General features: G+C 44.1%; 1 protein-coding gene across 3 annotated transcripts in view; it reads right to left on the bottom strand.

The window, feature by feature from the left end:
- Cacna1e (calcium voltage-gated channel subunit alpha1 E) overlaps positions 1-18,834 on the bottom strand; it is a 304,112-nt gene that overhangs the window by 139,532 nt on the left and 145,746 nt on the right. For all 3 annotated transcript variants that reach the window (XM_059280418.1, XM_059280419.1, XM_059280420.1), the window contains exon 7: positions 1,459-1,562. In XM_059280418.1, coding sequence (XP_059136401.1) covers positions 1,459-1,562 — 104 coding nt within the window. The remainder of the gene's footprint in view (positions 1-1,458; positions 1,563-18,834) is intronic.

Below are 18,834 nucleotides of genomic sequence, written 5' to 3'. Positions count from 1 at the left end.
AGAGAGAATCCCCACAGAAGAATCCTCTAAACTATTGCCAGATTGCAGTTTTTCTGAGAAAACAGAAGTGGGCTGGGGAACTGACATTCAGCTTATGGACTGTCACTTAGGCCTCTTGTTTCCATGACAACATCAAGCCCACCCTCAGATGCAGCAGGTGTCCCTCTTCCAACCCTTGCTGATTTAAACCTCAACAGAGAGTAGGTCTCCTAATTTGTTTAGGGGTGTGGCTAAATGGGGCAGATACTTGCCAGTAGTGTCTGGAAAGTGAGATTGATTTTTTTTTTTTTATCAATCTCCTGTTTTTAACATTATGCTCACTCCAATTCTTAGGAATATGTGCTGTCTCTAATTCCCAACCCTTTCTTCTGCTCACAAGGGAAATCAGTCTGCCTATTTATCGTCATTCTCCATTGGAGACACTTAAGCTTTTACAACTACTGCAGTGTTAACCATTTGTAGTATTAAAAAGTTTGTTCATATTCCCATCTGCTGTCATTTCTCCCACTTCCTTGTTCTTGTGTCCTTTTAATGTGTCCTTCCTCTATTCATAGAGTTTCAAAAAAAAAATCCCCAATTTGTTCCAGTCTGCCACACATATACACAAAGATCACTTTACTTGCTATCATTTGAAGAGCTTACACCAACTGACAAAATTATCATCATCATCATTACCACAATCCCAACTCTGCTCGGTGAAATGTAGGGTTTTTTAAAATATTTACCTGGGCTGAGCCATCTTAAAATGTCATAGTTTAGCTTCTTTATGCTCCATGCCATGTCCCATTTCTTTATCGCCTCTAGAGTGTTTATCTCCATACACTCTGTTTTCCTATATTATGCTAACACATAACTTATCCTGCATGCAATTCCCAGTCCTGTTTGAAACCAACTCTAATGACTTCAGCCTATGAGATTTGTTCCTTTTCCCAAACAAATTACTGTATTTCACATTGGTCAATAAAAACAAGATTTGTACTCCCTTTTTCAAATGACAAAAATGTCTTCTCTGCAAAGCATGTTAGAGACACTGGGCAACACAAATTGGTATAGAAGAATTCAAGTCGCAAACAAGAAACGTGATGTCCGATACACTGTGAAGCAAACAAGCAAGCATTTTTTGAGGATAAAATCTGTATGTCCTTTAACTTTATGTCCCTAACAACCAGCACAGTGTTTGACATAGACTTATTGAATGGATGGATATATATATGGATAAATGAACCCACAAGACCCTATGTTCAGAACTGTACATGACAAAGATTTTTAATGCCTAAAAACAATCAAGGTGGTTAGAACAATCGCCTGTTACTGGACTGAAGCAGCTAGAACAGCATTGGCACAAAGGGACTGTCCAGTAAGTGTCTTCTAAGGGACAGTTAAATGAGTAAACCTGCTATGAATTGGAAGGCATTAGCTCTGAGCTAGCAGCTCACAAAAGTGAAACATCTGGCTTACCCTGAAAGCACTCCCAGGACAAGGTTGAGAACAAAGAAGGATCCAATGATGATGAGGGGGATGAAGTACAGCCAATTCCAGGTGGCTCCTAAGGCATCATTGGTCTGAAAAAAAAAAAAAGAAAAATGGGTTCTTAATATTTAAAGCCGTCTCCCAGAGGCAAAGCCCACACTCCAGCAGCTTCATACAGAGGGGGATGTAACAATCACAGTGCGGTTACAGTTAAACATTTATCTCACTCCCATCCCCATTCCACTTTATTGTAAGACAACTCACACGCTGCCATGTGTTTAGTGAAGGTCACAGCAGCATCTCTATAATATCTTTAGTGGGAAAACTCTAACACCCTTACTTAGAAGATATGAAAACTGAACAGAAAAAAGCCAAAATGTATTTCCAATGTTATAAAGAGGTGAATTGGCTTTATGATTCATGGTAACATGTATTCTCAACCTTTGCACTCTTAAGCTAGATAGATTAACAAAAAACAAGGTCAGGCTGTGCCTGTCACCCTATCCCATGGGTGCTAGTAGGGCTAACTTAGTAAAAGCCCTTAGTATGGGTGCTTAGAAGGAATTAGGTTCACACCATGTGGCCCAGGTTCTAGGGTGACTTTCCTTCTTCCATCGTGATCCTGTACAGAGCTAGCCCAGGTCTGGCCCCAGTAAAGCCCTGGGCAGAACAAGAACTATATCTAGATTTGAAGAGTGATCATATGAGATCTTCCAATCTCTCCTGATATCTCTCTTCACTCTTCCTTCTCCCCTAACTCATGCTGATACAGAAAAGTGGGAGGGGGGAGCACAGAAATCTATATTATAGATTCTTGTGCTCCAAGTTAAATGCATAGTTATTGAGGTGCCCAGAACTGAGTAAGAATGAATTGTTGTATTTTTTTCTCCTTTTTTTTATTAAGAGATTTTCTATTCATTTTACATATCAACCACAGATTCCCCTGTTGTCCTCCCTCCTCCCCCCCCCCCACCTCCCATCCCAACCTCCTCCAAGGCAAGGTCTCCCATGGGGAGTCAGTTGTTTAGCTTGAACTGTTTAGGGGGCCCCCAGGCAGTGGGACTAGGACCTGTCCCTAGTGTATGAGCTGGCTTTTTGGAGCCCAGTGCCTATGGGTGAGACACCTTGCACAGCCTTGGTGCAGGGGGAGGGGCTTGGACCTGCCTCAACTGATGTACCAGGCTCTGCTGACTCCCCATGGGAGACCTTGCCTTGGAATTGTTGTATCTTAAGAGACCCTTGAAATCAAACTCAGTGAACACTGAGGTGCTCTCTCTGACATCCTTGTCTCTTGACAAAGAGCTCTTCTTGTTCCCTGCGTTCTCCCTGCCCAAGTCTTTTAAAAGGGATTTTCTGGATTTGTATTGCACATATGCAGACTTTTGAACTCTCCCCCAACCCAACCCTTCATGCATCACTTTCAATATCAAGTTGAAACTCACAATAGATATTTTATCCCCATTTCATTGGAGGAAATCAGGACCATCAAGATCAAATGCCATACCTGTAACTAGCATGCTTAATAAAATTAAAACCAGAGTTCAGAATGTCTATGGCAACTGTTGACCCATCCTTTTTACATACTTCTTTCTCCTTCTCACTACTAGACCTTGAAAATATATTTTAAAGTGATTGTTCTCATGTATCTTGTGGACATCTACAATCCAATCTTTTTTTTTTCTCCCCAGTTATCTCATTTTCTTTTTCAATTAAGTATCAAGTCACATAAATATATCTGCTGATTGATCATGGCTGCTGTCACTGGACAGTCAGATCTTCCATTAAAAACAATCCCTAAGCCAAGTCCTTTTGGCAAGTCTGTGCTTTTTGTTTTGGCCCTGCACTGAATTCACATGAGACAAATACAACTCAAGTTGACTCAAAATTCAACACAAAGAAATTATAAAACATTTTTTAACAAGTGAAGGGAATGAAGTCCTGCCAACTTCAGTGTCTAAGGTTTAGGTCTTTAGCTTCACCAGGTTGGGGTTAAAAATAAGTAGAGAGGACATGAGGCAAATCTCAAAAATAGTCATGTCCCATCATCAGAAGGAAGACGCAGAAGAACCAAATGCTGAGAGTCACCAGGGGCGTGAAGGATGGGGAGGCTGGTGTGTCTGAGATGTGAACTAAGGAAGAACCGATGATTCCTTCAGGGCTATCTCTGCCTGTCTTCAGGATCATAAGTCAAATAGTCTTTAAAGCCTAGTTCACGCCAGGCGTGGTGGCACTCGCCTTTAATCCCAGCACTCGGGAGGCAGAGGCAGGCAGATCTCTGTGAGTTTGAGGCCAGCCTGGTCTACAAAGCGAGTTCCAGGAAAGGCGCAAAGCTACACAGAGAAACCCTGTCTAAAAAAAAAAAAAAAAAGCCTAGTTCACTTTGATGGTTCGCTAGTGGCTCCAGATGAACACAATCCATGGGGCTTTATGGTCTTGCCGGTCCCCTTCAGTGTTCTTTGGCAACAGGGGCTAAGTTTACACCAAGCACCCAGAGCAGAGCTCAGCTGCTCATAAATGTATCGATATCAACAGTAACAATGATGGAATACATGGCTGTTGAGGTATCTCTGATCTCCAAGTGAGCTATGGTTGAAGAGCAGCAGAGGGCGGCTGCAGAGTCAAACATTGTGGCTTGTTGTGGACCCTCTATTGCTGTAATTTATAAAAGGTAATGGTGGCATTTTGTGGGAAGTGGGTTTGGTAACCAGAGAACGTTAGGGAATACAGCAGCTTATATATGTCTCACAGGCAGTGAGAAGAACAGTGGGAAAAGATATATTGCTTACTTTACTGTGCCATTTCATAAACTTTCTTGGTTGTAAAAATTTTTTTCAAAGAAAATCTATTAATACATCATCGAATATATCCCATAAGACATAGGGATGAAAGAATTCCCCCTACTGGCTAAAAGTCTGGAATATCCTTCCTAACTCTGTTACAAAACACTCACGATGAATAATGTTGGTCCAGTCAGAGCTGTGTGAGAATGTTTGGGATTTACTTTTAACTATCTGAATATTTTAATTATCTGGAATGTGACAAAGACTTTGGCACACATAGAAGTAATTCATTAATAAATGGCCACAACTTTGAATACGATGATTCTCTTGTTAAAAATAGACCAATACGAATCCATTCTGATAATAGGTTCTCCATCTGTGGAGTTTCTCTCTCAATTGCTATACATGTCTTCTACCTCAGCAATGGAGCATCCTGGAAGGAGAAAATGAGGAAGGGGAAGCGAAGGGAGAAATGAATAGCTGTGAAGACATCAGCCCCAGCCACATGAAGCCCTGGGGGTTAAGGAAACAACTGACAGCTTAAAAGGTTCTTCAGGGGAGAGTAGTTTGGCAGCGCCCACCATTACTTGCAACCTTTAACACAGTTGCTACATTGTCTCCACACCCAGCTCCCACCCTCCGCCATCATTCCTGACCAGGAGGCTTCCCATCCCTTCACACGGTCATTATGGACCAATAGCCACAGACGAAGGGGACAAGCTTCATCAGAAAGTGGGCAAGCAAAGGCCCTTTACTCACGATTCCCTCCTTCAGAATGGCAGGGTTCTTTCTGAGTTGGCATCTCCTTCTGATTCATCATTATTAAAAACTTAAAATTGTCCAGTGTAGGAGAGATGTCTACTGAAGTGTATTTTGAGATTTTTAAAAAGAAGCCCAATGGCTCTGAAGGCGGCAAGCATCCTGATAGATACTGTGGAAAGTGGGAGTCAGGATACTCCTGCCAGTGTGGCCACAAAGTGTGGTCATTTTCTCTTGCGCTGTCCAGGTGACTCTCTCTATAGGGGGTAGGGAGGTCACAGCCTGGAGAAAAGGAGAAACTCTCCCTTTCATTCTTTCTTCACTGTGTCTTTGACTGTCACAGGGCACTTTTGTATCCAGGATACTCAAACCTTATTTTAACTTTAAGAACGTGAGATGGCCATGCTAAGGTCTTCAGGTAAAATCCTGAGGCATGAGACTATCGCTTCCAAGGTATATTCTCCTGGATTCTGACCCGACCCTAGGAGAGTCTCATACGAGAACCATCACCACCCAGACCTCCAATGGGGAACAATTAAGTGTGAATCAGGCCCTTCCCTGCAATGAATGTTACCCAGAGAGCAGCAGCCTCTTCATACCATACCCATGGATCACCTGCTACAGTGATTGACTTTGGACTGAGAGATGCCTGGGTGGCTGATGAAGCTTGGTCTGTGTGATATGTCACACCCAGAGAAAATTTGCTTGTAGATCAGAGACCTAAGTAGGGAAGACACCTCAACAGGATTACTAGTGCCTCCCACTTGCTAGGGCTAAGATGGGAAATGAAAAGGTGGAATATCAGGATTTGCACTTGCTCAAACCTTATTTTGACTCCTCCCCTAGAGCTGGATACTATCTTTCTCCTGACCTTGGGCATTAGAACTCTGGCCGAACTTGACACTGGGACTTGAACCAGTGGCCTCCCCAAAACTGTGGGCTTTTATTTGACCTTGGTCTAGGGATTGTACCATCATCTTCCATCATTCCAAAGCTCCTGATTCAGAAGGAGACATACTGCTGGCTTCTACTGGTTTTACCAGCTTGCAAACAGCCTCATGTGAACGTCCCAGCCTCTAGTCAAGCACACCAATTCTCCTACTAAACCCTTCCCCTCGTGTCTTATTGCTTTACTCAGGAGCACCCCAGCATGCCCACCACATTACAGCTAATAGAGGGAGAGCTTTTCATTAGATCACGGTCTTCTTTAGGGCTGATGTAACTACAATGCACAATAATTTCTCTGCCCGGCCCTTCTCCTGATGCCAGTCTGGCTGTTCCCCAGCCTCTCACCTGTCGCTTCACTGAATGACACACCCATGCACGTGTGCACAGGACAAAAGTGATGACAGACAGAGAGAGAAGTTTGGGGGCGGCAACCCACCTGCACAGGAGTGCACAGCGGGTACCAGTCCTGACACTGTGGGAATGCGTTTCTTTGGGAACCTGCCTGATTGGGGGTGGCAAGCTCACCCACTCCCTGTGTAAACAGGCACACATGGCAATTATCACATTAATCTTTGGGGGTGGGCTGGGGGAGACGCAGGAAGACAGGGCAGGAGGAGCCAGCCTGGAGAGGAAGATGGGAATGGGAAGAACAAGAAGAAGTGGGGCCTGTGGTTCTTCCTATCTGAGGATGTATGTGTACAACTTTCACAGGGTCCCGCCAGCCTCTATGGAAAGCATGCTGAAGCATCTCTCAGTCATGTTCCTGTTTCTCAGAGCAGCTCTGAGCAGAGAGGCTGGACTACACATGACACACTTATGGCTTGGAGTATGGGGAAAGAAGGAACAGGCTGCAGAACTCTTCACGGTCTTTGGGGGTACCCTTCATTCCCAGTCTGGAGGCAGTACTAACTGGAAGACCCAAGCCAGACTGCAGAAGCTTCCCTTGGATGAAGCACAATATCCACTTAAGATCAGGGGATACTCTGTCAGGCTTTTGCCCTGTGTGCTAGCACAACTCTGGCCTCTACTTAGCAGGTGCCAGTGGGACTCCCTGAGTTGTGACAAATGAAAACATCCCCAGAACTTCCAAATGGTTTGCATGGAGGGATAAAAAAAAAAAATAGATTCAGATCTCTGGCCTCAGGGCTCCATCTTAATTAGAGATCAGTTTCACTAATTACTCATAGCTCAGCTTGGAAGATGGTTGGAGCAGCCATCAGCCTGTCAAAGGAGCTAGACCATTTGTCTCAGCCAATGCACCTTTCCAAGGACTTTGCTAACCACTCCTAAGAAAAGGAACATGATGGTGGAATGTGAATATGAACGCAATTTCTCATCAAATACCTTCTCTGTCATGGTCCTGTACCAGACAGACTATTCTTCATCAAGTGACTATTCCTCCTTATCTCCCACCTCCTCCTAGCACCATGATGAGGGCCTCTATCTTACCCCAAGTGGCATTAGACTCTCTGTTCAGAACTCAATTTCATCCTATACATTCATGGACTACCTGCTATGGAGTAAATTCTTTCCTTTAAAACTAAGTGACCAGCAAAACAACCCCAGTCTTGGCCACCATGGAACTTGTAGTATAAGGGGTACCCATGTGAAATAGATAAACATACAAGTACCATTCCAAATGATGTCAGTGTTGTGACAGGACCATGGAGGCAGGTGATGGATTCACTTTGGTTGACAGGCAGGGAACAATTTGTTTTAGAGAAAGAATCATATGAATTAAAGTGGGGTGGAAGAAATGTCAAAAAGCAGGGGGGTGTACAAGAAGGAAAAGGGGTGCCTTCCTTGAATGAACGCTACTACCTTGCCTACCTCCTCCTGCCCAATCCCATGTAGATACTCTGAAACATAAAAAATAACAGGCAACTTCTTAGATGCATCTTTCATAGTGTATATTACTACAACCAGTATCCAATAGCCCTGGGGCCCTTCTACCTACCATTTTCCTTAAATGTAACCAAGTCTTAACTTCTCTAACTATCCACTAGACCATACTCACTCAGTTAATGCCATGTGGATGCGCCCCTCCTTATGTTAAACTATCCATAGGAGTCAGTGGTCTTGATAGGACAGAATCTGTGCCTTCCCTGGCCAGGTTTCCTACCTACAAGAGTACCCATCCCCTAACTGCTGTGGTTATTAACTCTGAATAGCTCACACACTGGTCTCATTCTTGCTCCCACCTCAGAAGTCTGTACCTGGCTAAAAGACCAGCTTGACCATGAACTTCATGGTGATAATGGGGGGACCTGTAGCCAACGGCTGCCTGAACTGAAGCAGCATTGATGGTCCATCTCTTTCCGTGTTGGGAGGAACACCACTGTGATGTAGCCACACCCTGGAACTGCCTATGGAACAAGGCTGATGCCAACATGTCTGAGACCACATCTCTGCCTCGTTTTCCCAGCTTAACTACTTTGTTTACATTCTTTCAAGTATCTCCGAGCAGCAATTCATTCCCCTCTAATCACCTCAGTCCATGTTAAGGAATCTAACTTGAGGTATTTTATCCCTTCCTCACCAGGCCTTTAACTAACCTTATCAGGTAGCACCTGAGTCAGAGCTGCTCTGTGACATTTCTAACAGAGTCACTGTATGCCTTTGCCACCCCGTGCTTTAGGAAAATAACACAATGTACAGCATGTCTTACAAGCTGTTTGATATTCTGAATGCCACCCATGGATTGTTAAAGCTGGTTTCCTACAAGCCAAGAAGAAAACTATGAGCTAATATGACTGAATCTATCATTTCCTAGAAGAAACTGAAGCCCAAATAATCAGAGTGACTCCTTTGAGGACCCAGGGAAATTACTAGAGGACCTGGGGCCACAATCTAGAGTCACAGTGGCTCAACTTCTTGAGAACCTGACTCTTTTATCCAATAGCACTAGGACTCCTGAAATCAATGCCACCCATACTATCACCACCTAAGGCAGCAGTTCTCAACCTTCACGGTTTGCATATTAGATATCCTGCATATCAGATATTTATGATTCATAACAGCAGCAAAACTATGGTTATGAAGTAGCTACAAAATAATATTACAGTCTGGGGTCACCACAACATGAGGGATTGAATTTAAAAGGTCGAAGTAGTCAGCAGGTTGAGAACCACTGCTCTAAGGGACAACAAACACAAATAGGAAAGCTCACACTGGGACCCTACAATTGGAAAGCAGCAGCTATCTTCCCAGCACTGGGTAGGGAAGAAGAACGGGAAAGCAGGCAGGAGGAGAAGGGATGGAAAGCAGCAAGTCACAAGCACTTGCTGTCAATCAGCCAGGAGGCTGAGCCTCTTGGTTCCATGAGGCAAGACACTTCATCATGTCTCAAATCCTAGAGCATATTTCATAAACATGCAAAGTTTCTCCACACAAGCAAATCCCAAGGCAACATCTGGCTGAGCCAGGGGCTACTGTGAATAACTAAGGCTCTCTGCATAGTATGGTCGGCCCAAGATCCCTGACGTTTCCCCACTGGCCTGGATTGTCAGCGACTGTCACATAGAATGCAGCTATGCCTCAGTCCAGTTACACACGCAAAAGTACAATACTAGGCTTCTGACTTGCAAACCACTCTGCAAAGCCCCCATATCCTATCTACTCTTCCTACACTTAATCTTACGTGGGGCCACACTTCCCATCATTATTCTCTATGGAATTAGTCTAGTCACGAGATTTCATCTGTAAACCATGAAGTTTAAGGGCATAATGGAGACCACCTCTGCTCAAGATCAAGGCTAGTAGTCAGATCTGTTATCAGTGTGATTTAATCACAGAGAAAAGTTAGAGGAGTCAAGCAAGGCTTTGGGAGACAATTCTTTCATGTGGACCTGGAGAAAGAAATTTCCTACTGGCTAATCAAGAGGAAGACATTCCAAGGAAAGGGAGATAGATGATAAGAAGTCTACAAGGGTTGCATCAGCAGTAGCAAGTAAGGCAAGATGAGACAAAAAAGAAACAGGCTACAGGAGACCCTCATTGGCAGCCTGAACTACACAGATCTGCTATTCTGGAAGAGTCCCTCCTTTTCTGTTCCTTCCCCTAGTCCCTTGTTCTATCAGACCCCAAGTCTGTTCACACTTGGAAACGTTGCTCAGCAACTATAAGGCTTTCCCCAAGCACATTACTCCAGGATTTCCCTTAGCAATTAGGCACACCTCATAGTAGCACATACATTCATTCAACATGTCTGAGTAGGTACTGTGCATAAAATCAATGAGAAAGGAAAATAATACTCAAGGGCTTTGTTATCCATAAGAAAGCTAAGTCAGAAACTCAAAAAAAAAAAAAACCTGCAATTGAAATTTCAGCATTAAGTGCTACACTCAGGCATTTAGTCACACTTACTTATAAATCTTTTTTACATGTGTTCTGTCTCTTTTACATATTGTCCCTCCCTTCCAATTAGGGCTAAATGTTTTTTGGAGAAAGAACTGTGTCTCGTGTTTCTGTGTGTACTCCACCAATGCCTAGAATTTACTATAGAAAGGGCCTCATCTCATATTTCTGTGTGTACTCTACTGATGCCTAGACTATTACTCTACAAACAGGACATTCTCAATAATGTTGTTGACTAACAGAAGATTGTAAATCTGATGGCATTCTTTTGCTTCATAGGCCTATATGAGTTTCCTTCCTTGGAAATAAATAGATCACTTGTAAAATGGCATCTCTGTTGACATACAGCAGGTACACTTAGCTAGCTCAAATATTCAGCACAGTATATAAGAGCAGACACCCAAGAAAAAAATCTCCAGATAATCATTTTCCTTGGCTTTCATCCTTCCTTCTCACCAGATTCTGAAAAGAAGGTAATTAATTTATCATGGAAGATATCTGTGTTAATTAATGATTGTGCATCAAACCCTAGGTGACACTAGTTAGCCTCACTGGCTTCCTGAAGAAGCTCCAAGGCTCACTTTTGGGTTTTTTGTTTGTGCGTGTGCGTGTGCACATGTGTGTGTGTGTGTGTGTGTGTGTGTGTGTGTGTGTGTGTGTGTGTGTCCCCAGGAAGAACTCCTACCTTTCTGTAAGGACAGCTTGATAGGGAGGCCCCCACGGTTCATGAGTTTTAGTTTCACCAGGACTCAAGGCAGCATCTCTGGAAAGCATGCTCAGCAGATTATACTGGTGCTGATGCTGTGATAATCAACTGCAAGAGACCTACATGTCTGCTTATCGCCTGGGGCATGAAAGGACCTGGGTGAAATGCTCCAAGATGGTGATGACCCATCAGTCTCCCACGGCACACTGGGCTACAAGTATGTACAAGATACCCCCTTCCCCTCTCCTGGCCACTGTTAAATTTAGGGGCAGTCAGAGTCTAAAGGCTAATCCCCTTTAGTTGTGAGAAGTCTCATCCACACCACCAGTGTCCTGTAACTATCACTAACTCCTGAGCCCAGTGACTATCTGAAGGGGAATACCCCCTTTAGTAGGTGTCCAGTGGGACAGGTCATGCCCAATCCAGATCAATATGCCCCCATTTCCCTTTCTCTCAGGTTCTAACCTACTACTTCCTAGTCTTCCTTTCTCATCCCTTCAGTCACACTCTCTGGTTTACTCTGAAGCTGCCATGCTGAAATTCATGTTGATGCTTCCCTTTCCTCTAACAAGTCTATAAAGTTCGATTCAACCCAACATTTCTACTCATACATCTGAAACAGAATATAGATAATAAAATAATAACGGTCATTATTTCCCCAATCTGGGAATGTTGGAAAGAATTACTTTGTATATTTACTACTTTTGGCACAACTTTCTAGTTCATCCAGATGGAATATGATAGAGTCAAAGAAAATGAGTATCACAAGAACACACATAAATTGTCCCAAGGAAGATAACTATCTGGGGATACTAAGAAAATCATTAAAATATCTTTAAATACTTTCCTGTGATGTAGATACCAATGTTACATATAATTGAAGAGATAAAAGTAGTTTTTACTTCCTCTTGTTGAGCATCTACTCTGGGCTGGATGCTTAGCCAAGAGCATAGCATGTCCTGACTCTAATCAACATTCTATATGTTAAACACAAAGCATCCCTGGTACTGGAAACATAGCCGACCACTCAGGGTTAATGAAGCCATGGATCTTGGAGGAAAACCTATAACCGCCATTTTACTAGGCCAGTATAGTCCCTAACTCCATTCTAAATGTTTATCCTTAAACCCACTGGTAAGTACAGTTCTCATACCCCATCAAGAAACCTTCTCTTTGCAACAGACAGAAACCATAACAGAACACCACAACCGATCAAAATGCAGAGTTGTGGACCTCAGACCCAGTATATAAATCTATAACACATCTCCTACACCTAAGGCACGGGGATTATTTCAGAAGAGGGGGCAGACAGATTGTAAGAGCCATGGGAACAAGAATTTTGCTGTGAAATTGTGTCTCCCAGAAATATTGGAGACGATACACCCATGAAGCCTCACCAACATGGCTGCCTAAGCCTGACCTGAACAAGGACACCCATAGGTATGTTAATGTGAAAGTGGGAAAACACGAGAGGTCCCAAACCTAGACAAAGAACTACAGGCAACTAGATATTAAGAGCTAGAGAAATGGTCTTCCCAAGGGAAGAGCACACTGATTATCCAATAACAAATGGTCAGTTCTGAAAGCATATACACACAAGTAACTTAATATGGATGGAGCAGGTTGTAGTCAATGTATCTAGTGATACACATACTCCCACACTCTCTCACACATGTACATATGCGTGTATGTGTGTGTGTGAAAACAATTAAAAGAAAAGAGGTCATGAATTTAAAAAGAGCAAAGGTGAGTACATGGGAGGAGTTGGAAGGGGGAAAGGGAAGTGGAAATAATGTAATTATATTATAATCTCAAAAGTTAAAAAATATCAATAAAAAGATGAAAAATAAAAAAAGGACACAATGCAGGCATGGCAAGGCTAAGGGATTGGCTCAAAGTTTCTGGGTTACTATCCCAAAGAGGCAGAACCCACACCTGGGTTTGCGCTTCGCTTCCATCACTACACTGTGTTCCCTGGGCCTGCGGGCGGGGAAGAGGAAGAAATGATGGCGTTGCTCCCACCTGCAATGTGTTTGTGAGCAGAGCTACCAGAGCAGGTGTTCACAGAAGCAATGTCAGCAGGAGAAACCACACCGGTTCTGACTATCAGCATCCTACCCAGAAGGGATGTTGTTTCAGTTCTGCACCCTGACCTCACGGTTTCTTCTCTGCCGTGAAATCACGCCTGATAAATTTGGGAAACTGCCACGGTCAATCCTGTGGCTAGTTGTACAGCTGCCATTCTGTTTACCAGAAAGACCGTATTCGTCTTCAGAGCAGGGGGACAGTTGTCATTTCTATCCAATCTAGCTTCCCTTCTTAATATACTGCAGTAATATCCTGGCCAAAGCCCCTAGTGTGCATAAGCCCAGCCTAAAGTATCTAATTTGTCTCTCCTAGTACCTGCTAAATAGGAAATCACAGCTTTTTGAGATTCAACCTCAGTATCATGTTCTCTCCTCCGTCTAAGCTCTTTGTTCATGTTGCTGCCACACTCTGGGGTGCCTGCCTCCCCTTTTCTACCTGAAAAGTTTGGGCTCAAACCCTGATTGAACATGCATTTTCTAGGAAGCCCTTCTTAGAGACTCTCACGCTCAACTTCAAAGAGCAGGTAGGTCTAAGTTCTCACCCCAACTTAGCTCTCAGTAGGAGTTCTGTACATGTTTATTGAAAGAATAAATAATAATAAACTGAATGAATGGCACTGCTTAAATCTGTGGTAAGATATGGAAGAGTTAGCAACATTCTTGCTGAGCAATACCCTTGTAATTCCAGCGCTGGAGAAGTGGAGTCAGGTAGATCCCTGGAGCTTTTCTGACAGCCATCCTAGCCCTAATGAGCAAACCCCTGAGGCTAGTGAGAGACCCTGTCTCACTTGTCTCAAACAAAGGGACTGGCACCTGAGGAATTACACCTGAGGCTGATCTCTGGCCTCTACATGCAAGCACACAAGCACACACGTAAGTAAGCACACAAGCACCCAAAGCGCATGTGTATTCACACCCACACGAACATACACACAAAACAAATAAGTCTGAGGCCATCAGAAGGGAGAGAGGAGGGGAGGAGAGTGGTGGCGATTGAGGAAGGGGCGGGAGAGAAGGAAGGGGATGAGAAAGGTCTTTCAAAGAGTTAATTGAATGTGTAGGGGCTTTTCCGTGACTAAGAGGGCATACGGAGGGGATGATTAGAGGGAATTTATCAGGGATTATCATTTAATAAGCTCTTCCTGGGTCTATCTTACCACAAAGGATAACTCCTAATCCTCTCCGGAAGAGAGAGGCTCTATCACTGTTATCGCTGATGAGCTAGGAAAGGATTAAAAAAGACCGCTAGACTCTGCCCTCTCATAGAGTGATAATCACGGCGGTGTGTGAAGCTGGGTAGGGAGCTAGAAAAGACAGCTCAGCTGGGCATGAACATGGACTACGATTCTTAGAGGATGCCAAGGACCCATGGGGAACTCTCCCTGATTTCAGAGAAATATGCAGCAATCCTTGAGGGTATGGGGATCAAGGAAGGAAGAAGGCATCCTTTATAGGGACATCAGAAAGCAGTGTTTCCCTGCCTACCAAGAAAGGCTCATCCAGCACTACAGCACCTCGGGTGTTGGGCTCTGAATGTGATGGAGGCAGAAAACATCCTCTAGGACCAACCCCGGGTCTCCAGGTGGTCAAGCCAGGCAAGGCTAAGCTTGCTGCTTTCACACCCTAGCCTGAGGGCTGGCTAGAGGTGCTCCTTCCTAGGAAATGCTTTCAAGTGTCAAGCGCACAAGCCGATCCCCAACACCCATGTGGTTCACTTTCAAAATCCCAGCCACCCTGCCAAGTCCCCAATGTCTTCAATGGCCAGAGAGGTGTGCTTCCTCTGGCTGGTGTCACAATAGCATTCCAGGTCTGTTTTGGGGTCCTAAGCCCCACATTCAAACCAAATCTGTGTCTTATTCTCTTGGCCAAATGCTGGCGATTTAATCTGGATGATACAGTCTGGGAGCTAGGAGTGTCTCTAGGGCAATTCTGTAGTTTGATTTACTGCCTTAGAATTACAAAGAATATTAAAAATAGAGTCAAATTTTATTAACTGATTTCTATGTATATTTTATCCACGTTGACATGAAATCTCAACCTTCTCAAGGGTCCAATGAGGTAGGTACTAGCACTACCATTCCCCCTGCCCCCTGGTGAGCAAGTTCAAGGCCTGAATGGTTGAATTACTTGTCTGAAATTGCATCAAGTGGCAGGGCAGAACAATAGTCCAAGCAGACTAGCCTTAGCATTCATAGCCAACAAATTCAGTGCTTGCTACAGTACCCAAAATAGAGTAAACAATCTACAAATATTAGACTTCAGCATTAACTTAAATAGGTAAAGCCTAATTCCCTCTAGACAGTCTTGGGGCTGGTGGAATGAATCACCATTCATTATCCTCTCACTTAAATACTTTACTTGCCATGAGCAAAGAAACAGTTGCCCATTTCCAAAGCTCTTCTATTTTATTACTCATAGAATACTAGATTGTTCATCATATCATATAATATTTACTCTTTCTTCTATAATGTCTATGAGCTCTTGGAGAAGAGGCTTTTGCATTTCTCTAGATATCAAGCATCTAACAGTGTCTGCCACTAAAATGTGCGACGTAGGAAAATATGTGATGTATAAAAGAATGAGTCCAGTCATTTAGAATCAAAGTGGATAAGACCATTCTAGTCACTACCAATTCCAACTGTGCCAACTCAGCCTGGAGCAGAGGCTCTCAGAGGGTGGCCCCTGGCCTAGAGCACCAGCATCAGCTGGGACCTTGCCAGAAATGCACAGTCTTGGTTCCCAACACAGACTCCAGATAAGAACCTCAGCAATGTACACTGTAGCATTCGTGCTATGGACTTATTAGCTCAATCCCAATGGAAGTGCTGGAGGTGGGGCCTTTGGTGAGGGGTTTAGTTCATGAGATCTAGGCCCTCCTGAATGGAATACTGCTCTAATGAAAAGGCTTTGTGGAGGAAGTCTTCACCATGTTTACGCTTCCATCTTCTGAAAACACAGCACGCTGCCCTTCCATCTTCTGAAAACGCAGCACGCTGCCCTTCCAGAAGATGCGGTGATCACAGAGACAGCTTGTGACAAAGGCAAGACCCTCCTCAAATGCCAGTGGACTTTGACCTCCATAACTGTGAGCCAAAATAATTTTTTTTAATCTTTTGAGATAGGGTTTCTCTGTGTAGCCTTGGCTGTCCTGGAACTCACATTGTAGACCAGGCCGGCCTCGAACTCAGTGAGATCCATCTGCTTCTGCCTCCAAGTGCTGGGATTAAAGGTGTGTGCCACCACCACCTGGCAATAATTCTGTTCTTTATAAGTCAAGTATTCTGTTAGTACAGCTAGAGGTATCCAAAATTTAGTCACTGTGAAACAACATTGTCATCTACAAATATGTTTGGCCATATTCACAGCTTTCCTGGGACATATTATGGCTTGCAGTCCATAGGCTGGACATAATTGTCATAAAACAAAGATGTTCCAGGGATAACTGATTAAAGTTTAAAGATCCAAAAGAAACATCAAGAAGTCTGCCATAGTAGCATGAATTGCTATGTAGATTGGCGGGGTGGGGGTGGGGTGCTGAGCAAGAAGAAAGTCTGAGGTTGAGTGGGGAGGAGGAAAGATGACAGAAGACTGTGGGGAGACACGAAGGAGGGGGAAGAAGGAGCGGGAGAGAAGGAGTGGGTGAGGAGATTGATTCATCTTGCAATTGCCTGCAAATGAAATAGGTTCATGATCTCAGCTGGGTGTTGCCATAGCAACAGGCACAACCCCTCCTACCACCCCTTCCAGGATGACCAAGCATCAGGCACCCTCACAGGGGCCCAAGCCCAGTACAGCAGAGAATTGACATTTCAGATGAAAATCTGTGAAGGAGACCTTAAAGGAGGTTCTTCCCAGCTGGGTGTTGGCCCCTGGATGCTTTCCTAGAGAGGCTGGTCCTAACACAAGGGCGACATGGAGTTCCACAGATGAAGACACACCTACCAGAAAGCAGACTAGAGGCACCAAGGTATGTCCTCAGCACCCCAGGCCACACTGTAACACAAGCTTCCTAGGATGACATTGGAACCCACAGTGAGAAAGAGTGACTGGCTTAGGAAGAGAGGAAGCTCATCCAGGCTGCAGGTTTGGCACTGGTGGTACAAACCAGGAGATGGGCATCAGAGATCGGGGAAGAGCTACCCTAAAGATGGGTAAGGACATCCACCTGGAGAAGGAAGAAGGAAGAACTGACAGAAGGATTCAAGGTCAGAGACTCCAGTGGAAGAGCACCCCTGCGGATAATGAGGAACAGGAGACTAGATTCCCCATACCCTTTGCTGGAAACAGCTAGAGCTCCCAGGGCGCATGCCCAGAGAACAAACATCTAATTGGCTTCTCAATAAAGAGAAGATTGGTTGCAGACAGGGACACTGAGATAATCAAAATACATAGTACTCCACACACTTGATGGGAAAAAAAACTCAGTAAAAGCAAGTTCATAGACAATTAGACATTAAAAGTAAGATATAATTGCTGTTGTTAGGTTTGTTTCTAAGAACTGTGTTGTGATTAGTCTAATAGGCTAGTGTGAGAGTTCTGAGCAAACTGCACATAAGACTTCATCTCTTTGTCTTTCCTTCTAAGGAAAGGAAGCAAGGAAGAAAGGACAGGACCAGTAAACCATGGCTATGTTCAGAAAATCTGCCCTCAGAAGACTGTCTTTGACCAGCCTTGAACTCTGAGCTGGGGATGGGGAAATACGTCATATTGGAAGAGTTTTCACATAAACTTCTTTTCATTCTTATAGTGAAGTCATCATTACCCCCATTTCACAGATGGAGAAACTGGGCTCAAGGAAGCCAGATAGCATGCAAATTGCCTGCCTTTGTGACCTGCTCACTTACTTATGGTGAAGGACATAATTCGGTGCAGAACAATGAAGGGCAACTGTAGTCTGTAAATTACACAAGGGCTATGATGTCTTCTGAAGCCAGAATAGCGTCTCTCTTGCTGGACTTATTATCTCTCTAAGACAGTGTGGCTGAAAGGAAAACCCTGGCCCCACCTGTCATTAGTTCTGAGACACTAAACAAATCACTCACTCCCTCAATACTTCCATTTCTCAAATCATCTAACTGGAGTGATCACCGCTGCCATGAAACAGTTGCATGAAGATTAAGTGAGCAATACAGTCTGATAGCCACCAACTCCCCCATGTGCCGGCTGGCCATGTAATGGTTGTGCAATTTTGGGTAAATTACTTCACTTTTCTGCCTCTCTAATTGTCTCATTTATAAAATGTATAGATTAGGCACAATGAATCTGAAGGACTTGGTGGCTTAAGGAAGGGTGAGCAGAAAGCCCTCAAAAGTATGCACTGTAGTGATGAGGCTGCATTTGAACACCAGCAGTGCACACCACCGTGGTGGTGCCTTCCTTCAAAGTACACAGACGCCTCACAGCTGCACTCACTGAAATTGTGCTGGCCTCTAGGTGACACAGCCCTGAAGGTACATCCTGTGGCAGTGGTCCACACCACCTCTCTCCTGTTCCATGGTGGCTCTCCCTTCACGCTCTTGAAAGCATCTCCTGGAAGCACACCCTGGAACAGTCCGCATGCATTCTCCAGCACGGAGCCGATTTCCAGGGAGCCCAATCTAAGGTAGTTCCTAACATCTTAGAGGCTGTTCGGTAAAGGTAATTGAAAACAGTAATAATAATAGTCCACAAAATCAAAAGACTGTGATTTTGTCTATGCCACTCCCAGAAGCCTTGTAAAATTGCTGGC

Source organism: Peromyscus eremicus, chromosome 15 (assembly GCF_949786415.1).
Source record: "Peromyscus eremicus chromosome 15, PerEre_H2_v1, whole genome shotgun sequence".
In the NCBI taxonomy this organism is placed as follows: Eukaryota; Metazoa; Chordata; class Mammalia; order Rodentia; family Cricetidae; genus Peromyscus; species Peromyscus eremicus.
This window is presented reverse-complemented; position numbering and strand designations above follow the sequence as displayed.